Here is a 23222-nt window from a genome sequence, read left to right as displayed (position 1 = left end):
CAAAATCATTTCTAACCTTTCGCATATTTTCTTATCAAATATAAATATCAATAAATTTTATCGTACCTACAATTATACTTCAGTCGTCAACCAGATCTTGACAGTAGAAAAAGGCGGCAAATTTGAAAAATGTAGGCGCGAAAGGATATCGTCCCATACATGAATCTAGTATTTTAGGCATGAGTGGTGGGGATAACTGACAGAACGGGATAGACTTATGTATCTTTCAGTAGGAGTAGCAGTGAAAGCGCTATTATTGTTTGTCCTTGTCACAGTCTCACTTTTTTTTATTCCCCACCGTAAATTAGTATGATGATTGGTCGAATTTATTTGTTGCCCACCATAACAAATAAATTCGACCAATCATAGCGTCGCATTGCGTATGTTTTGTCCCTCACGGAGGCACGCGTAGACCACTTCTATATGATGCTACCTTCTATGGTCCCATAGAAAATTTGAATTTCGCTCCTTTTCTTACTGACAAGATTTGGTTGACCAGCTATAAATGTGTCCGTTCTGGCTGTTTTGGACCCAGTTCACCTAACACACTCCTCCTCGCTTTGCGCGTCGTCGCACCTATCTCATCTAGACTGTCAATTGGCACTGTTCCGTGATTGTAAACAAATTAAATCTAGAGGGAAATTATACGAATGGTTAGAAATTATGTCAGGAAAGGCTATTAAAAAAATTGCAAATAATGCTTTGGGGTAAGGAAGCTATTGAGAATTATAAAATGGTTAGTTTTGCGAATGGTAAAAAGTGACCTTGACGTTTAAAACAATAGATTAAGATTTCCCACGCACGGATCCGTGTCTAAGCATACGAGGGCCACGAGGGGTTAATGCTGCCGAGTGCCGGTTCCGGTTGCACTTAAAGTTTGAGATCCTCTGCTTATAATGTTGCCTTGGGTGAAATTGTTTCAACTTTGTTATGTAAAATAATGTTTTCTACCAAAATTAGTAACATAAACCCCTTTTAGCCGTTATGTCTAAAAAGTTAGCTATTTTCATCTGTAACGAATATTAAAATTATCAAGAAGCATCACCTATTAAGCCGGTTTTCCTGCCAGTTTCTTACAGAATAATAAAATTGAGCAGGTATAATTACCCTGGCAATCTTTAGTATTTAGTGTGAGTGCAAGTAGTAACATATATCGTTATCGTGTATGCGTAAACATTACGGCGGTGGACGTGCAAAAGTGATGTTGTGATGTGTGTGAAGTTTTATGCCGAATTTTCATAACTGCGTCGAAATTTCCAACTGAATTATTTCTTGAGCTTGTTAACGCTAGTGGACTCCTACTAGAGTTAAAATTAAGTTGTCTAAGTTCAAGAAGCGTATTGAGATAATTTAGTATACGTGCGGTGCGTGGTTCGGTGCTATAAGTGGTGGTGCATTTTGTTTATTTATAGACCGTCGCAATTTGCAGACATGTAATTATTTTGGTGGCGCTAAAATGTCTCAAAGGGATACAGCAATACATCTTCTGGCCGGAGGGTAAGTTAGATACCGAGTTGATAATTCTTGATATCATTTTTTATCATTGTTGACATACCTACGGCGCACGGCCGAGAGTTGTGGAACATGTGGCCTATGTTATTTACATCGCAATTCTATATTGTTATGTGCGATTTTTGATTAAGGATCGCCAGCACATGACTGTGTTCAATTTTCAAAACAATGTGGATATAAATAAAGCAAAGATTTTTAAATTAGTGTATAAATTTAGTTAGTAAACAGTCTCTTATCAAAAAATATGTAACCAACCATGCTTCTGATAATTTATGCTTCATTCTTAATAATCTTTTGATTAAGGAAACATACTCATAAAAATAACTTTACAAAACTTTTCATATAATTTTATTCATATATGTAGCACAAACTATAAACCATAAAAGAAATGTTTTATGTAAATATACATGAATTCCTGACTCAGGTATCATGGCATACTAGTTTTCTGTTTTATTTTTACAGTATAACCCACTATTAGACAATTAATATAATTATAACCTGCCTAATTCCACCCCTAAAAATTTTTAAAGGATTTTTTGTCCTAAATATATTTTCTATTATACCTACATTCAACTAACCCAATATTGCATCATTGGGATGTAGATGTTACTTTTCTGCATTACACAATGTGTTGCTGGGAGTTGAAAGGTAAAAGACCAAACATAGAAAATTTTAAAGTGTTGTATGGTAAAGAATTGAGTTTGTAATGATATATAATGAATACATCTATTTTATATTAAGTTTAAACAGTAAATGGCCAAAACCGGGGCAACTGCCCTTATATTAAATAGATATTAACTTCAATTATGTAATTAACAAAAATGGCATTTTCCTTGGGCAAAAATGCTCCTTGGTAATAATGATAATGAAGCTTTCAACAGTGGTCATTCCGGTATTAAATTTGTCTCTAAATTCATATTTCTAAACAAACCTTATGAATTGAGGAACTGTTATGGCAGTGTTAGTTCTTGGTTCAGTCTTCTTAGTATCCAATTGAATTTATTTTGTATTTATATATAGGTATGTAACTTGCCTAACACAACACATTAATTGCATCAGTTTCGAAAATCTATTTTGTCAACGCAGCCTACACACTAATTTGCCTACACACTTGTACACTTTGAGAATAAAACAAAAATATTTAAAAAAAACCAGCCACAATGCATGTCAGGCCATGCATAATGGAGGATTCCGTATCTTCATACTATTTGAAAATGCCATACTAAAGAAAATACCTTAATTTTATTAGCGGAACTTACAGCCTATTAATAGAGGCAGAAGTTTTTTGGAAAAAAATCATTAATGGCTCATTAAATCATTTTAATGTTTTCATTAAAATATGGCTTTTGAGACACATACGGAAATGGCTGTGACATACGGACAGACAAATAATATGACCTTCATGCTTTGACTGAATTAAACAATGGGTGGTCTAATCACTAATTAAGGATCTTTTACAGACAACCTTGGGGTATTGGACAAAAACAAGTGTTAACAAGACCGAAGCAATCCCATTAGTGTTCCGTGAACAAAGTTTTCTACGGGACACTAAAAATGCCATGTAGGTTAAATTAGTGACTTAAATTTAAACACTAAAAATATGTTCTATTGTAATTTTAGATATCTAGTAATAAACACAATATCTGAAATATTCATTTAAAAACTTAATATCTGGGTGACCGAGCTTCGCTCGGAAAACATATAGCGAGTTTTCCCAGAGATAAGACCTAGCTAGATCGATTTTTCGCCCCCGAAAACCCCCGTATAGCAAATTTCATCGAAATCGTTAGAGCCGTTTCCGAGATCCCCGAAATATATATATATATGAATAAATAAATAAATAAACAAGAATTGCTCGTTTAAAGGTATTAGATAGATAGATATAAAACAATTAAAAAATTAAGTTCATGAAAATTAAAGCTTGCCACAATACCTCACATGTCATGTCAAAATCAGTAAAGCCTGAGCTGGGTGTGCCGATGAAATGGACATACGGACAAACATGCATACACTCAACCAACATTACATGGTTAAAATAAACTCCATTCCAGAGTGGCCGGAACAGCGGGAGCGGTGGTGACATGTCCACTTGAGGTGGTCAAGACCAGGCTACAGTCGTCCAAGGGTGTTGGGGTGCCGCCGACGCAGCCCCCGCCCTCCGACAGCAATGCGGCGAAGGCGAAGAGAGGCTGCTCTAAGATTCCTAAGCATCAAGTAAGATTAGCAATGTTTCATTTAATGATCTTTATTCTATTTGTCATAACTGGTGACAATAAGCTGAAACCCTAATACTGCAAATGTTTAAAATCGAAATTTTGCTATCTGCCTCTTTCGCTCTTGTATATTAAATGGGCTATAACCGCGAAAATTGAAGTTAGCAATTGCACTCTAATTACGCCTTAATTGGAATAAAAGTCGCCTTAATTCAAATTTGTAGAATAAAGTTACAGAATCTTTTATTCCTGCAAAATAGTTTACTGTGAAGTCAACGAAGCTTAACACAAAACCAACATGTATATGTATGACCTGTACCAACTGTTAAAACAAACAGAATCTGTTAAAACAGAAATAATTATTTATGTATAATTTTAAACTTTATTACCTTAATAAACGATTTCGAATCAGTAGGCATAAAATGCTTCAATAAAATCATATCTGTCCGATTCCGTTTACAATCAAGATCAACCTAAATAAAATAAAAAAAATCTACTTAATGTACTTACAAAAACATGACATATCCTTCACGATTACTGAAGTCACATTAGTCACGTGTGCTGCACAGTTTAAAGGCTGATAATTATATTTTAGTTTCGTTTATTTTTCTTATCGTTACTTATTTTTAACTGTTGATGTTGTTTGGAGATAAACATGCGACAGAAATAGGTTTTCTATCACATTAAAAATATGAATTGCACTATCTTGTATTGTATACTACGAAATCTTTACGGTCAAGGATGTTGATTTCTGTACAGCTTGTCAATATGACAATAATATGAGATCTCTAGCGGCTTTAATATTGATTGTCACTGTGACAAGGTACGAAATGGTACATAAATCAATTTCCTTAAATGTAGACGATTACCTACCGTCTATCCACTGAAGTCCAACTTTAGGGTGGTATTCCATCTGTCCAATCTCATGGCGTCTCACTCTTTCTCTCAAGCAAAATGTGAGACAAAACACACATTGGACAAAGAAATTGGACAAGTGGAATACCACCGTTAAACCCTAACCGTGACGTCATATAATCTTGCTACATTGGGAGTCCTTCTAGGTACGCTCATGCACACGCATGGATGCCCTTCTTATTTCACACAAGCATAGAGAAAAAAATGCATAGAGTGCTCACTCCATACATCAGTTTTAGTACCAAAAAGACTATTAGCATCTAGTACTCGATGCTAGATGTAGACACTGAAATTAATAGTCTGAACTGATGTATGGAGTGAGCACTCTTGTCTTACTATATTTCTCTATGACACAAGTCACACAACATACCTATTGTCAATCGTCGGTCCTACCATTCCGCAAGGCTGCTTGTGAATTAATAAAATCAGGCGTCACTTTACTCACTTTGCTTAATTCCATATTAATCAAGCAATTCTTGCTTTGCTAATCCGCGAAACAATAACATGCTAGCACTGATTGACTAGAAAAGTAATATTATTGTTTTAATTAACACTGATATTACCTAACCACTTTAAAAATAGTTAGTAAATAGTTTATCAAAGTATCCTTATCCTGTTTGTTGTCTTTATTTAACGACTCTACATCAGTTATTAAAGATAATGAGAGCTATAAATGGAACATAATTGAAGAGATTGCATGTTTATGCATGCAAACATGTCATCTGGAACCATAACATGATAATAGAGATTAATAAGTGTAATCCGTGTAACAAGTGGCTATTATCTATTATAACAAGCGTTAGGTAACAATTAGTCTCACTGAAATTGAACCAATCCCTGTGTTGGTTTCAATGTACCATTATAACAGCAATACATTACAAACACCCCTAAACATGCAAAAAAACATACATAGAGGTGTAGCCAGATAAAACTTTTAATTTTTAACGTAACATGATTTTCGGCTGCTTTCATATTACATATTTGATACCGCTGCAAAATGGATGGCAGGATCGCCATGTACGGAGCCTAGTATGTTGTCAAAAAAAATCTGAATGATGACATTTAGTTATTTTATAATAAAAACGAAATACAATTTATACAATACTGAAATAGATGTCATATATTAAAGAAAAAGTAACACAACCCTCCAGTAGCGGAGGCTGGATTCGAACCGGCTAACGCATTGGATCTCTATTATAGTACCAGTTTTTAATAAATTATTTTTAATTCCCAAAATGATTAAGAAATACAGTCAAGAATGTACTGTTGAAACCTGCCGGCTAACTTATTTTAGGGTCTGATCGTATAAAGTCTTTCTTTTATATTTTATTACGTAACTAGGAATTGAAATGCGATGAGTATGATGACTCACGCGTCCTTGGCAGTCTATTTATAATTTTACCCGTTTACTAGACTTGTATGACAGGGTTTGGTAAACAATGCAATCGGTGCATGCACGCATACCTGGGCACCCACACATGCATAATGACCGCGTTTTGAAGTAAACAGAGCTAACGACATTCAATGGAGTTGTATACCTTGTATGTGACATGACATACAAGTTCACTGCATCGATAACATGATTCACTGATAAAACAAGGCTGAAACGCCAAAATAAATTCTTCCGTCCATAATTAAAATACCTTTGGTTCCCTTATCACTGATGATGGCGTTTCATGAAAGTGAGCACCTAAAGTCCGCGAACTTTTAAACAGAACACCGTCTTTTACCACCACCAGCCAGCCTATTATGGATAGCTTTATACATCTTTATCCACGTGATAAAATAACTGTCACTGTTTAACACCGTGGGAAAGAAAGTGACGGACACCGTTTTATCACGCTGTCACGTAGACAAGAACGACCATCATATCCGTACAGTAATTCAGTGGTCTTTTAGTTTGAATAATAAGGAATTGAGAAAATTGGCAGCCTAGCTGAAGTACTCTTTCTTTCTTTTTCGCTTTTTTAACGTACATTGTTGAAAGGGTCCAATCCAACGTGAAGTCAATGAGGTTGCGTTGATTTGTCATATAATCTATAGCTATCCGTATTGACAGTCTCATTTTCGTGCGTCGGCATCATTTTCAAACAAGCGCAAGACCCGCGCGCGGTTTTTAGGGTTCCGTAGCCAAATGGCAAAAAACGGAACCCTTATAGATTCGTCATGTCTGTCTGTCTGTCCGTCTGTCTGTCCGTCCGTATGTCACAGCCACTTTTCTCCGAAACTATAAGAACTATACTGTTGAAACTTGGTAAGTAGATGTATTCTGTGAACCGCATTAAGATTTTCACACAAAAATAGAAAAAAAACAATAAATTTTTGGGGTTCCCCATACTTCGAACTGAAACTCAAATTTTTTTTTTTCATCAAACCCATACGTGTGGGGTATCTATGGATAGGTCTTCAAAAATGATATTGAGGTTTCTAATATCATTTTTTTCTAAACTGAATAGTTTGCGCGAGAGACACTTCCAAAGTTGTAAAATGTGTCCCCCCCCCCCCCCCCCTGTAACTTCTAAAATAAGAGAATGATAAAACTAAAAAAAATATATAATGTACATTACCATGTAAACTTCCACCAAAAATTGCTTTGAACAAGATCTAGTAAGTAGTTTTTTTTTATACGTCATAAATCGCCTAAATACGGAACCCTTCATGGGCGAGTCCGACTCGCACTTGGCCGCTTTTTTTATAAGCATTTGATCACATGATGAACACTCTCGATTTGAAAAGATCATAGTTATAGTGGGCTTAGATTAGCAGAAAGTTAGGTTCACTTAAATTTACCGGTAGGCGTGGCCTCTTTACACGTTTCATAAATTTCTGGCCCTTTCTGCTTTCGAACCCCGCCAAGTGGGTCAATGATTACAGACACGACCGACAGACAACTAAAAGCTTCTAAAAATGTAAAATACAATGCCGTCTCTTTTTAACTCACTTAAAATCAAAGAGAGATCGAGCTGGTGACCTGAACGCAGCAGTTGGCTTTCATCCAAACGCGAGTAAACACGCCATCAAATATTGATTTGTTTTATAGACTTGCTTATGCTTTTACAGTTTTACCATACCCATTATGTACACGCAGATTAGACATTCAACTGTTTTTATTACGATAAAATTAATTAATTAAGTATGTAACTTGATGCGATTAATGTATGCTAAAGACAATGCTGTTATGCAACTCTGTTCACTTGGTCAACGACCTAATGGCTATTTAGTCGTGCGTAACGCGATGTCCTTTTTACGATACCTACTACAATGTTGTTTGTCTTATTATCAACAATAGTTTAATAGGACGATACCGATAATAGTATTTTTATATGCATATTATGCACTCACTTTTTATAGTGTACCTACATTTATCGCTACACTTTTATTACTTCAATGTCAATTCTATTATTGGTGTTATCAAGGCGATATTGACAACTTGGGTATAAGTACATACATACATACATACCATAATAACGAATATCTGGGAGAAAACGTATAAAAACTCAAAAATGAGCGTTTTCCCAGAGACCTAGATCGATTTTTCGCCCCCAAAAACCCCCATATAGCAAATTTCATCGAAATCGTTAGAGCTGTTTCATATAAATAAATAAACAAGAATTACTCGTTTAAAGGTATAGGAATAAGATATTAACTATATAGACTCCAGATTAGTCCAGATTTCGTGCTAGTTCAAAGTTTCAAAGACATCACGCTCGAAAACAGTCAGTGATGCTGATGATCTAACCTATACCTAAATATAAACGTATGCAAAAAAATTACGGACGTGTATTGTTGTTAAGTTTAGCTAATCCAAACTTGATTTTTTATTATTTGAACTCGAAACTAATTGAATAACGTTTCAGTTCAGGACTCATCGATCCACCAGTCCACCACATCGATTTTATGATTCAGTCGTAACTCTAGTAATAATACCTAACTTATTATTAATAAAGCACCGAGTCACATGGGGTGGGTGTTTGGACGGAACGGAAGCAAGTAACACAGCAACGCCACGTGTGTATGATGAAATGGGACTGAAATTGAAATATAGATGATGAAATTATTCAAATCGCTTTTATCCATTGGGTACCTAGTCTTCCAAGAGGGGACAGCGATATAGTGCGAATTAAAATTCTATTTTTTTTGTATATCGTCGGGTGACAAGTAAAAGTCACTAAGTTCTATCAAAAAATTAAAGTAACAATGCACTTTATTACACTTGTAACACGGTTTAAGTATTGTCCAATAATTTCAATGGTGTTAGTTAGTGACTTTTACTTGTCACCCGACGATATTCAAGTATGTGTTTCGCCGCTGGGCCCGGGCCGTGACCAAAATGACAATCGTATATCGAAACGAAGGGTAACATTTTTCGGGATGGCAGATACAATAAAAAGCGACGTGGTTAATTCTGTTCATTATAAAAAGTTTCTAGGCTCAATTGGCTCCCCCTGGTCGGGGATACCTATTGGATATTACGCAACCTAGTTGTTGTGTTCCTGATTCGTGTTCCAAAATGTTTTTAAATGTTTTACGTAGTTCGTACGTTTTATTTACTTTTGTCAGGAACGAATCTTATTTTACCGTTGCGTAGGAGTGCCTAATAAAAAAAAAATAATAACCAGAAGCGATTCTCAAAAATAAACAAGTATACTTTACTAAACAATTTAAGGACCTATTCAAAGGAATTGGAATGGACTTTTTATACCACATTTTATATATATATATTTTTCTTAGCCTATTTGTGTGTCCCACTGCTGGGCAAAACGCTTCCGAACTTTTTCCATTTTTTCCTTTAATATAAAATTTGGAATATCGCTCGCAGACGAAACTGCTAGTTAAAAAAAATTATACCACGTTACACATTCGTACCGGACCTGAAAGATAAAACTTGGTCGAGTGAACTTTGATGTTTTGTACCCGACTTTTATTTATCATCTCTGAATTCTCTTATTTAATTGATTAACACGTCCACTGTCCCAACTGTTAACTGTCAACCTTACGGCCTTTTAATAGAGGCTTGCCGTGACCCATATGTGGGGCACGGGACAGTGAACGTGTTTAAAATATCATTTCTCAATTTCTAATATAGGTGCACTTGGCATTGGATCCACTGACGTCGGTATCCGATTGTAAACAAAACTATGTCTACGCGTGCATACGTAATGTGTTCAATAATTGAAAACGATGAAGCCGACCATTCAGACAATACTCGTAGTGTTCTCAAATGAAACTGTCGGAAGTCAAGTCATCATTGTAACCTCACTGGCAAAATGCTCCGATGCTAAAATGAAACTTTAAATACCAGTTTCGCAACATTTCGGCCAGTTCGTTGTACTAGTTGTCCTTATTTTGCGAACGGAAAACCGGAAGGTAACATGACATCTATAGTATTCTATAGTAACATATGTACTAGGTGGCGAGCCTCTGACGAGCCTCTTTTGCGTCGTATAATTTACAACCCAATATCAATAATGAGTTGTTAACTTGTTACCAATAGGTTAGGTATTGTTGCGCAACTACTTGCAGATAAACGGTGACCTTCTGCAATGTCAGAGATACGCTAACGGATTACCAAGGTCAATTTAATAGGAGATTTATATTGTTAACTATCTTTAGAGAGTTAATTTTAGAGTATGGGTTGCCCATAAGCGAATCGCTCTGCTGTAACGTAATGTTCAAAGTCCGATTCAGTTCTCTGTAAATTGAAACAGCGGATATATACTTCTTTAAGTGTCTATACTTCTATAGTTAATCGGCATGCTGTTTTCATGACTACGAGTAAGATCATCCTTACCTTGGTTTAATGTTATGTCTAGTAGGTAAAACAAATGGCAATTATTCAAGTTTTCTTACATAAGTAGGTCGTGAGATTTATCACAGCTTCTTCGTAAAATCTACTGTGTAATTGAAAGGAAACCTTTCGCACAACTAATTTGCATCGACATATTTGTAAAATTTCCTACGTTCAGAAATAGCTCTTATCTTTACCGTTTAAGATGCATTATCCCATTGACTTGAGCAGTTCGACGCGCTGATTTTCTCAAGTCAACATAATATATATAATAGGCTTCAGTCACTTCAGTGTTTACTCTTTTGCATTTTCTTGTAATTTTCCATGACTTTGATGAATGAACATTAAGTATCAACGTTTAAGCACTTAGAATAAGTGAATCATTAAAGCGAATTATGACTATAGTCTCATGTAAAAGAACATTTTATGTTTGGATCCGTCATGGGAACTGCACGCCGACGTTGCAGTTGTATTGGGTTGTCTGTATTGGACCTAAGAGTAAACAGTAGACATTTTCGAGCACATCTCTGCGTAAACATATTTTTGTTTTGTGCATTTTGTTTTTAATTGGAATTTATTTTGTTTTTATTAGTATACTTTCACTTTTTATAGACTTGTTATTTACTGTGTATTTTTAAAGCTAAAAGATTGCTATTATAGTGCCAACTGTTGGATAAATGTATTCATCCCGATAGCCAACAATGTGACTAACGCTTTGCAACGAAATTTGGCTGCAGCTTCATTAGGGCGCGTGTATACGGTGCCGCCTTCGCGCCGACACCGCACCGCCGCCGCACGGGCTCGTGTGCACGGTACCGCCTGCGCGCCGACACCGCACCGCCGGCGCCGCCGCGGCCGCCGCGCCGCCGCCGCACCTTCGCGCTATGTACCTATGGGTCGACGCGGCAGCGGGCTTTACACGTCTCGTGTACATAGCGCGGAGGTGCGGTGTCGGCGCGGAGGCGGCACCGTGTACTCGCGCCCTTATTCGAAGTCGCCCGTTCGTTTTGGTTACCTACTTAACTTAATAGATATACTATAATGTATTCCTATTGTGGGATGAAAATTGACGAAAAGGTTGAGTCGTATATCATAATATGTATACCAGATGATCTCTGAGGTCATAATGAAGCCACGCGCACTTGTAGGACGCTTAGGACCTTCGGCCCTACGCGGAGCTCTGCTTTCGGCCTTCGCAGAGTTTTGAAGCACACAAGCAGTAATCTCTTTAGCGAGTGCTAATACCGCTTAAACTTGTAAATTGTTACTATCTCAGTCGACATGTATTGCGGCTACTGAACTGATACCTATCGCAGCCATCTCAATTTTACGGTCCTACGTGCTCATTGATTTTCGGCTCCACAATAGTTAAAAGTATTCATCCCAATTTGTCATCTGCTTGTGAAGCTATTCTTCATAAAGAAAAAACTCGCGTAACGTTCGTTGCATAACACGGCAAATATTGCATTTTTAGTAAAGTTGTCAACAACAAGTATTCACATTTCTTTCAATTTAACATTTTTGTCATGGTTGGCAAGGATCACAAGGATGAGAGTATGAGAGAGACATTATACTTATACATTCAAGAACAATGAAAAAAGTTAAATAAAATTAAATAAAAACAATTACACCATTTTCATTGCCCTTCAGTGTAGTATTTTTTGCTATTCGAATCAACTTAGTCACGCCATGTTTAAATTGTGTTGTGTACCTATAAGCGCATAATTCACATGTTTGTGAGAATGAAATTATCTAAGATGAAGTTTTTAAATAAAACTATTTGACCATCTATCTTAGTGTCTATGTCAGAAGATTCAATGTAGGTAACTTATTTTTTGTACATACAGGTATGTTCATCTTAAATAATTTTCCTGTGGAATATTTTCACTAAATTTATGTGTTTACTCCATGTTCTGCTAGACACAAGAGATGGATTTCTTTTCTATAAGCGACCGAAGTATCGTTAGACCTGTACATTGAATGTGTACCCTATAAACTGTTCTACAGAAAATTTTGCCAATTCTGGCAAGAGGTAAACTTTTGTATGAAATAGAGGATATTAGAAACTTAATGTCTCGCTACATGACATTAAGCATTATCTTATATGGACTGTCAAACGCGAGTCTCAGTGCAAACGCCCCCTATCCTTCCAAAAGATGGTCTAAAGACACTTCGGTCAATAACATTGGCATTGTAACGCAGGAGGCTAAATGGGGCTACCGACGTACGATGGGCGCCATGTTCGCGTACAGCCAGCAGCCCGATCGCATGCTGATGTCGTACAATTGCCAGGTGCAGCCGTGCGCGCGCGCCGGCAACGCCCGACCTGTTTCGAGGATGAGCCTTATACAGTGCATCAGGTGAGCTTTATGTTTTTTTAAAGACTTGTTAACGTTTGTGTTGTTCAACCCCTTGAGTTCCGAAAGCCTCTTCCATTATTTATGTTTGTGAATGTGTAAGAAAGAAATATCACCGCCTGATGTTTGTTCTGTTCTTGCCACAAGTTTTGTTTTATAAAACCTAAACTCACTGAAACCTACTTCTTAACGTTTGAGTTTCGGGTATGACGCAATCGCATCCAAACGTTTACAGTGTTAATTAATACGTACAGGGCCTATTACCGAATGCCTGTACATTGGTTAGACTCACTGCCTAATGTTAATGTTTGATGTTGTGTTTTATCCCGAACACTCAATTTCAAACGGTTCTTTCTTATAGTTCCTATTCCAAGACCCAAATTGTTCGTTTTCTGTTGGGCCAACTTTCCACGTTAAAGTTTTTGTATACTCGTAAGAGTCGTAAGACTCTCCTTTCATGACTGCGTTTGTTTGATTTAGGTCCCCTGAGTCCCCTCATTGGTATTAAAATGTCCATCGCCCGTTTGCTGAATACCGAATATACCTACTTATATAGTAAATTTGAGCTAGACCCATTTCGAAACTCTTGTAACATTTATTAACGTTTGCGTTTTTGTAAGACTCATCTCATCTGGCATCGTTTGGTTTGCACTTTTCCAAGATAATTTTAAAGCCAGTCCCAATTACTGTTATCTAGATTCCAACCATATAAGACAAATAAGAGTAACACGGTTTTATTTGATAACACAAAGTACAACTTCTAGTTCAATAGACTGAAATCATGCCGTAACAAAAAAAAAATGTACACAAACTATTATCACATTTGTTTTTGTGTATGTACTCGTTGCGGCGTCAAAATGGAATTATGTATAATTTTCCTATCTGTATGCAGATAAAAGGCACTTGCGAGATAGTGCACTATTGGCCTCTGAATTGCGCTTTTTGAGATGCTCTCACTTGATAACGTGACATGTTTATCTAATTTATTACGACCCAAACGACGCAATACATTATAAGATTTATAAGATATCGCGATTACCTGCGGTTCGATAAAATTTGATTCTTGGCTTGGAACTTGGAATTGCGAGTATTAATTTAGACGCACCAGGTAGCTTTTGAATAAATCTTATAAAAAAATCCCATAAGTTTGGTGGTTGATTACATATTTGAAAACATTGAGGAGTGTGATTTTATTTTTCATTGCGACCTTCTTATACTATACATCTTAACACAATTATATATGATACATGATCGTTTTTAAAAGGGTATTCTAGGTTTGGCGTGGATTGATATTGGCCGGTGGCCATCGAATGTTTTGGTCACCACTCTTGATCTGCGTTAGAAATTCCGATTTTATATCGAATCGATACTTTTGATCTATAGAATACGTGTCGTTGGATCATGTTTTGCACTTATATGCAACTTATATGGCGTAGGTAGCTTCGTAATGAAATTGCAAAACCGTAAGTATCAAGTTTGTCTCAAGATGGTTAAATTACATATAACAAAATAATTAATACTAACGAACCTGATGCAATTTTTTCAATTTACTCGTTGTGTGGAAACGAATCTATTAACCTACTTTATTTCTGTATTTGATAAAGTTCTTTTAATTTTTTTAAGTACCTTATATGTACTATACTGCACTACGGGCAGACCAGATCTGTGCTTTATTTTATGAGGCATTAAAATCATCAGTTGCCAATTTTGTCCAGTGCCAATTTCATGCGTAATGAAAGTAGAAGAAATAAATAATTCACTTCAGCCAATTTTGATTTAATTACCTATGCGATGTCAAGGTTCTCATGGGTGTTATCAATTATTTATCATCCATCTAGCCCAGTAATTTCATTCTAGTCGATTTAAAAAAATGAAAGTTCATTTTGTTATTGCAATTCGCCCGCTAGAAGCATAAAAAATCCCAGAGTCATGTTAAAATAAAAATCATGACGCTTACATTTTTCAACCGAAACCACAATCCATTGATCAAACAAATAACAGGATATTACCGGTTTCAACCGGTAAAGTTATCGTATATGCGCTAATAGATAACAAATTTTGCAGAAGCAACGTGTGGTAGCCGTGATGTGGATTTTATGGATTATCCTTTAACTTACGTCTTTCGTGGGTATCATCACAAAGTAGGAGTTAGGATCGAGAAGGAGGAATGTAATTCATAACTGCATCTAATACCCATCAATGGGAAAGGTGCACTAACGGCGTAGTCGGTACAATTAAGCCATTCTAGGATCTATCCTCTAGAAGGACTATGATAGATAAAGATTGCAACAAAGATTGATAATCAATCATTAGCATCACAATCATGTATAATTATTGTACCCTTGCTTTTTAAAATGTTCTCGACCCCTGTTAGGGTGCTTGCTTTAAATTGCACTACAAACTATTGAATAAAAAAATAGCATACCTACAGATCCACAGCGCAGGCTTCGTCACATTACAAAATCATCTTATCCACACTATAAGGTTTAGGTTATAGCACTTGATTGTCTAGCCAGGCATCGTCAAACTTTAATCTCAACTAGACCCTGATCAGTCATGTTTATCGTGAACATTATGACGCCCGTACTCGCATGACCCCCGTTTATTTTTAAGTCAAATGTCGGTAACCGTATCTCCAATCTGGATGGAAACAATCAAGCGCCAACAGACGTAGATACATCGATATCTACCGGACCGGTCCGGTTGAACTTTAGCGTGGAAAATTGGGGGTTGAACCCGATAAGCTAATCTATTGACGTCAAAAATTATCACCTGTCCGTTTACTTGAATAAATATTATGAGACATTACTCAATTCGACCCTGTTCAACGATAAGTTTAAGACAACTCAGGTGGACCATAGTATAAGTAGGTGTAGATGGTCTAAGACTTAGACCATACGGAAACAAATATTTGAGCTCATCTCACTTATACACACTGATAATGCGTGACAGACATAAAGTCGCACTTATCTCTGGGTATAAACACAATCTTACCGGGACTTGAACCCAAAATCGTAAAATCCTCACATGAACAATCACCGAGAGCATCGTCGTCATATACTTATGAGAGTTTACTTTTTCCAGACACATTGTCCAAACTGAGGGCCCGAAGGCGTTGTTCAAGGGCTTAGGGCCGAACATTGTGGGTGTGGCGCCGTCCAGGGCTATATACTTCTGCACATATTCACAAGCCAAGGCTATATTGAACCAGAACATAGCTCCCGACACACCCATAGTCCATCTATCGGCCGCTAGCGCTGCAGGTAAACAAATTACGACTTTTTCTTTTCTCGAGTTCAGTTCGTTTGAACCTTTTGTAAAAAAATATTACTTGTATGCAAAGACACCACAAAAATATATGTATCTGAGGAAAAAGATATTTGCGATGTAACGGTTCCCTTTGCTCATTTGTCAGTGTCTGGGTCTTTCGTTTAAGGGCCTTTTCCTTGGTCTTTCAAATAGCTTTCCAACCTGTAGATGGTGTGTAGTGGATTGTGTAGAAAATAAATGAGAAAATTACTTGCTGATTAGTATATACCTCTTATTCCCACTGCGATTAGACTCGTCGGTTCCTAGCTGTGTGGCCCCCAATTCTGGATTGGTGAAAACGCACTTTCGCGCCTAGTATGTCATATTTATACACAATAATATGTTATGTATGACTTTATACGATATTTGATTACGGGACCAAAATGACCTTTCCAATTTCACTTTCGAATTATTTCGCGAAACCTGTTTCCTACACATGAACATAAATGTTTCAGGTTTCGTGTCTTGCACAATGACCAATCCGATATGGTTCGTAAAAACGAGGCTGCAACTGGACGGAGAGAACGTGACTGCTGTACAATGTATAAAAAGGATATATGCTAAATCGGTAAGATAACTTTCAGAATACACCTTTATGTAAATGATAATAAAGTTCTGATTCGGTTGTATGACGTCACTCGTCAGGCTTCAAAGGGACATGAATATTTTTAAGGGTACATTATTTAGTACGGTGGATCCGATAACAAAAGCAGCAGAGACAGATATATTGATTATAATTGGTACAGTCAGCAGCAAAAGTTGCTAAGCGGTCCAGGTGTTCAAAATGCTCTTTGCGCAACTTTATTGTTAAGAGAATAAGAGCGCGTCAAGGTAATTTTGAACACCTCGCCCGGTTAGCAACTTCTGCTGCTGACTGTGCTTAATTTAAGAAATGTTCTTTGACGGCCAAGAAGATTTAAACTTGCTTTAAATATTTCAAAGAACGTTGTTAAAGATCCACGTGACTCAATCAGATTTTCAATCGATGAATGACTAAGAATTTAGACACACACGTGGTTGGTTGTTTAATTACTTATTTTAAATACTTACTTAAAAAAGCAGACGATGAATGACAAAGAATTTAGACACACACGTGGTTGGTTGTTTACTTATTTTAAATACTTAAAACAGAAGACTAATTTCAGAGCGTTTTTAGACCAAGTTCAAGGGTTAATAGACCGATATATTGTGTTATAATAAGTTGTATTGTATTTTATTATAACATTGCCCACAATATGCTTGCATTGCAATATTGTGTTATGAAAACCACATCATGCTTGCATGTCGGACCAACGAAATGTTATCTTCATACGAATTCAATAGGTACCTTAATGTTTCGCTCATTCAGGTATACTATAGATTAAGATACCTAATATACATTGCATTTGTTAGATCACTTTGTTAGATTGCAATTTTTCTTTTTCGCGCCATTTTGTTATCTGCTAGTAGGTACCGAATTTCGTCGTTGTTTTAATGTACGCATTCGCACGAGGCCGAAGCATGCGCTCAGTTTGTTGATCGCAAAAATGTGGAAAGCTTTCGTTATCTACATAGAGATATACTAGTAATAGCGTCGATCAAATATAACAATAGCTAACGAATCGAAACATCTTAGTATGTTGTTACAAAACACGGTATATTAGCGTGAGGTTTACATTAATTGAGACAATGATAAGGCTTAGGTTGATCCCAGGAATTAATAAACTATTATTAATATCCTACTCCGTTATGATTCTCCCGTATGTACCTTTAGAAATTTCAAAGTTACTCTCAAAACAAAACCCCTAAAACCTGTTATTCTCGGAAAACTATATTTTGATTCATTGTTTCTTAACCTGTACCTTTTATTACAGGGTATAAAAGGCTTCTACAAAGGCATAACGGCATCCTACATGGGCATAAGCGAGACCGTAGTCCACTTCGTCCTGTACGAGGGCGTGAAGGCGCGGTTAATGGCGGCCCGAGCTCAAGACGGTGTGCCGAGCGACGCTCGGACCCCGCGCGACTTCCTAGAGTTCATGGCAGCTGGCGCCTTCTCCAAGACAGTCGCTTCCTGCATCGCATATCCACATGGTAAGACTGGGATTAATATTTATATGCCGCGCCACTGTAGTGCGTCGAGCATGTTCGCAGAAGCCCGCACCGATTGCTTCTACGCCACTCTGCGCAAGCGGTGCGCGGCGATGCTCAGCAGAGTGCGCGCCAGCCGCAACAGCGTCCTAGCCATGATCGCAGACCGGCTAGATTGCCCCTATATGAGTCACTGTGTAAATGTTCACGTACGGGCTATTAATTTAATGTAATTTTTATTTTTATTTAATTTATAACTAATTTTAATTTAAGTTTTATTGTTATGTCTATTTTAATCTTATGTTAATATAATTTGTATTGTGTGTACTAATGTGTAATTGTGTATTGTGTGGACCATTGTTGTCTGTAAATAAATAAATGATTAAATGATTATATTCTTCATGCTGTACGAAGGTGTGAAGGCGCGGTTAATGGCGGCCCAAAGCACAAGACGGTGTACCGAGCGACACTTGTTCTTAGAATTCATGGCACCCGGCGCTTTCTCAAAGACAATCGCATCTTGCATCGTAAGACGGCACTTCACTTGCCCACCTTCATACTAAGGGCTCATTTAGACGATGCGAAAACTCGCGTGCGAGTTTCATTACATTGCGGGTTTTGATCAGTCGGTTAAATTGGACGTAACCAACAGTCCGCAATTTAAACTAAAATCGCATGCGAGTTCGCGCGCCGTCTAAATCAGCCCTAAAAGAGTCGGTCGTAACCCGACGCGCCGGGCGCGCTCCAATGCCAAGCGCCTTCGGTGCCCTCATACCAAGAGTCCAATTCCATTTATTGACAGCGCCTAGAATGTCTGCATACAGCGAGTTCTTGTAATTTATTGTGTAATAGATTTAAGCTATTTGTTCGATCTTCGTTCCACTTCACACAGCAACAGTTTTTAAGTCTGTTTATGAGGTTTGCCACTAGTATGTCTTGGATGAGGTTAGCTCTATTTTCTTCAGGTCTTGCTGTAGCCATATTTAGCTGTAAAACTAGTGACCCGATGTGTTCTGGACTTCTATTTCCGGCCATTTTCAGAAAATGTGACTGAGATCTGCTTGACACAATGTATGAAAATGGTATTGAAGACAATCTGAGACATATTTTCTGCGAATAGAAAGTAACCATTACGAGCAATGTAGCAAATTAATTCAGTGTGCTCATGATAAACTGATTAAACAGTTGAATAAGGTTTCTTTCAATCCCTTTCTTGAGTTATCTAGCTTTATCGTCATCTAGGTCATTCGGAACTAGAACGACACGAATCATGAATTATAAATTGAAAAATGGATTGTCTGAGAAAATTGTCGATTTAAAAATGTATTATCATCAATTTCTAAATGTAAAACTTTATTTCAATGTTCCTAAGGTTGAAAATGGATATTACACTGATGTACCTACGAGTATCTAATCTATCAGACTAGGGGTTCATCGGCTGTCAAATATGTCATCTTATCTCCTCTGCTGTTTTAGATAAGTGATTGTGCAGGTAATAAGGAAAGTGGGGTGTCTCGACTGGTCTCGACGCTATGATGGATAAGTCTATACTTCGTTTTTTTAGCATTAGAAATAAGGTAAACAATCTTGATGTGTCTTTTAATACATTATAAAAATAAGTTACGGTAAATATGTAACGATTACGAATCTAATACGATCTTTTATAGTCTTCTGCTTTCATAAGTAATAGGTATTGATTTTTAAAAAGTGTATTATAATTAAAAGACAAGTCAAAATCGCTTACCTTCTTTCAAGTTCTTTCTAATGCTAAAAAAACGAACTATAGTGACATGAAAATAGTTTTTATATAAATTATTAAGATGTTAGGAACGAATCACATCCGGATTAGTTAGGTCTAATCTGTTTTAACGACAAAAAATAGGTTTTGTAGTTTTAATTGGGAACCTATCGTAATCTCCAAAAATTTCATTTACCAAATTTTCTATTGACAAACGAACGCGTTTTTTTGAAAAAGACATTCTGTAAAGGCCATTAGGTTCGGTTAAATTGGTGACCCTTTTGAAAATCCAACAAAATATTTTCGTGATTGCGATAAGTAGAAGTAGCCGTTTTAGTCAAAACTTCTACGTAAGTACCTACCGCAAAAAAAAAATAGCAGAATCCCATTTCACAAGCACGAGTACCTCTCATACCGGTATCATTTGTCGTTATTTTTAGTATCGTTAGGTAATTAATGTAACAGTCTGTAGGCTGTTGGTTTTTAGGGTTCCGTACCCAAAGGGTAAAAACGGGACCCTATTACTAAGACTCCGCTGTCCGTCCGTCCGTCTGTCACCAGGCTGTATCTCACGAACCGTGATAGCTAGACAGTTGAAATTTTCACAGATGATGTATTTCTGTTGCCGCTATAACAACTAATACTAAAAACAGAATAAAATAAAGATTTAAGTGGGGCTCCCATACAACAAACGTGATTTTTGACCGAAGTTAAGCAACGTCGGGCGGGGTCAGTACTTGGATGGGTGACCGTTTTTGCTGCTTGTTTTGCTCTATTTTTGTTGATGGTGCGGAACCCTCCGTGCGCGAGTCCGACTCGCACTTGGCCGGTTTTTCACATCACAACAGTAAAGTTAATGATTTGGTTTGTGCAGAAGTGGCGCGGACGCGATTGAGAGAGGAAGGTGACAAGTACCGCAAGTTCTGGCAAACTCTGCACACCGTCTGGATGGAAGAGGGCTATCGTGGCGTATACAGGTATGTTTAATTATAGTCGGTCAAGCAAACCTTGTCAGTAGAAAAACCTGAAAAAGGCGGCTTTTGAACAATCGCAGGTTAGCCACACTACGTTAGAATTGTTCGAAAATCGCGTGTCATTTATATCTTATCTGTGGAACTGTTTGGTTTACATTTCATCGTTGTTAGATGTACATCGCTGCTTTTTGTTAGTTTCCTAGGGATACCATACTTTACATTGCTACTGACGCATCCAGCTTGACAGACTATCTTTTACTTAATGAACAGCAGAATTAGCTAAGCGGTTGAGCTGGCCAAAATTATTTCCGCACACTCGCAATCCCTTAGCAATAAAGTTCTCGCTCTTAATACCTAGGCCATAAAGTTGTGTTCAGATCATTTTGAATACCTCACCTTCTGCTGTTGACTAAACATGTATAGTTTCTTGTATGATGGCCGCCTGTCAACTCGGGTTTTTATAAGTGCAATTATGGCTTTCCAAAAATAAGAAATATACTTGGTCAACCAGATCTTGACAGTAGAAAAAGGCGGCAAATTTGAAAAATGTAGGCGCGAAGGAATATCGTCCCATAGAAAATTTGAATTTCGCGCCTTTTTTTACTGACAAGATTTGGTTGACCAGCTATATATGTAAAAGTCCGACACACTTATTGAGCCTCTAAACGCTCATGTGTAATTCATGTTAGTTTATTTCACAACGGAGCGCACAAAAATATCTTACACTATCATTATTTTTAGAGTCATAAGTGTGTCAGATATTTTTGCGCGCTTTGTTGCGCAACATATTACTGCAGGTGACTGTACACTTTACTACATTAAACAACATTGAAACTTATTGGCTGTTATAAAATCACTACATAGTATAAAACAAAGTCGCTTCCCGCTGTCTGTCTGTCCCTATCATTGTATGCTTAGATCTTTAAAACTACGTAACGGATTTTGATGCGGTTTTTTTTTTTTAATAGAGTGATTCAAAAGGAATCATGATACACTTAAATATAACTTAACTAATATAAATAAACAAATATGGTTTTATAAAGTAAACAATGTTTACTTAACATTTAATAAACTATGTAAACAAACCGCCATATTAAAACTGTCAAAAATATGAATTTACTAGTGACTTTTGTTTACATAGCAAGTTCCATAGAATGACACTTTATGTATTGCTATGTATTTCATATATTTGTTTGTCTACAGGGGCCTCGGCACACAACTCGTCCGCCAGATCCCGAACACAGCGATCATGATGTCCACATACGAAGCCGTGGTGTACCTGCTCACGACCCACTTCAACAGTTCCTTCTATGAGAACACTTAGCTAACCCGTCCGAGTCACGCGTCATTAGTCTAGGATGCTCAGGAGTTTAAACATGGAATCATAAAGGCTGGTTTTTATAAAGGATTTTTTTGTAGAAATTCCAGTGTACCAAAAATAGTGCCCAGGGCTAGCACTGGTTATTTTGACTGGTCGCACTATGCACCATTGCCCGTTTTCTTTTAAGTCATTAGAAATAATTGGGTAGTGTTTCTTGCTCATGACTTGATTAGTGTGGTTAGACCTGAGTGTGATTCTATAACCTATGTTTTGGTAAAAAGTTATGTTTGATCAAAACTTTTAGGGTTTTAGAAGTTTGAGATCACAGTTAAGTCTTTATAAAAACCTGGCGGTTTATACTGTTATAGACAGAAGGCCATGTCCTAACATTCTGATTAAATGTAGGAATTTTATAACATCATAGAAAAACATCTTATTCCTTATAGAACCGTTATAAGGTTTAGAAGTATTAGTAACCAGCTACGTAATTAGGAATCTTAAATAATTTGTGTTATTAGTACCTATCGGCTTCACAATTTGCCCTTGTTATATAATTATATTAATAATATTTAATAGGTTCCGATTGTAATGTAACATAAGATATGGAACTGATAAATTATTGAATGGTTGTGTTACATAATGAAGTTATAACAATGGTTAATTGGTATTATGGCATAAAAAAATTGCTAATGTGACTGCAAAATGTATATATGCATTATTATATGCAACAGTGAGCAAACACAACAATGTAAGGGAATACATACTTTTCCTCAGTTTCCAAAAGAATAATTATAGTCAGTAGTCTAGTCTTGTGCTTTTTTGCTGTGCCTTGATTTAGCCAAGTTTGATATAAATATTAATTTAGCAAGTAGTGCCAAAACAGCTTCATTCCTTGTGTCAAACCACTTTTGGTTGCTTTTCATGTTGTGTATTTTTATATAAAAAATCATAACTATAAAAAATGCTTAGATACTTTATGAATGATGCCAGTTTTTATACATTTTTTAGTTATATCAAAGATAAAT

General features: G+C 36.7%; 1 protein-coding gene across 2 annotated transcripts; it reads left to right on the top strand.

Moving 5' to 3' along the window:
• The first annotated feature begins 1165 nt into the window (after window positions 1–1165).
• LOC134654205 (mitochondrial carrier protein Rim2) lies at window positions 1166–22208 on the top strand. 2 transcript variants are annotated; one of them, XM_063509670.1, is made up of 8 exons: window positions 1166–1497; window positions 3564–3726; window positions 12721–12788; window positions 15870–16048; window positions 16550–16662; window positions 17948–18167; window positions 20777–20879; window positions 22080–22208. In XM_063509670.1, exons 1-8 carry the CDS (start codon window positions 1457–1459, stop codon window positions 22198–22200), a joined length of 1008 nt encoding a protein of 335 aa, XP_063365740.1. In that variant the 5' UTR covers window positions 1166–1456; the 3' UTR covers window positions 22201–22208. The 2 variants fall into 2 exon arrangements, with proteins under 2 accessions (XP_063365740.1, XP_063365739.1); XM_063509669.1 differs by having other exon boundaries at window positions 1167–1497; window positions 12631–12788.
• Window positions 22209–23222: the final 1014 nt, after the last annotated feature.

Source organism: Cydia amplana, chromosome 14 (genome assembly GCF_948474715.1).
Source record: "Cydia amplana chromosome 14, ilCydAmpl1.1, whole genome shotgun sequence".
NCBI classification, from domain to species: domain Eukaryota; kingdom Metazoa; phylum Arthropoda; class Insecta; order Lepidoptera; family Tortricidae; genus Cydia; species Cydia amplana.
The sequence above is the reverse complement of the archived record's forward strand: the minus strand, read 5'-3'. Positions and strand labels throughout refer to the sequence as shown.

Excerpts from the sequence above, each read along its gene's own strand:
- LOC134654205 (XM_063509669.1), top strand. The coding sequence starts at position 1,457 with ATGTCTCAAAGGGATACAGCAATACATCTTCTGGCCGGAGG. Across the intron at positions 12,789-15,869 it reads AGCCTTATACAGTGCATCAG|ACACATTGTCCAAACTGAGG; the intron begins GTGAGCTTTATG and ends TACTTTTTCCAG. Across the intron at positions 16,049-16,549 it reads ATCGGCCGCTAGCGCTGCAG|GTTTCGTGTCTTGCACAATG; the intron begins GTAAACAAATTA and ends TAAATGTTTCAG.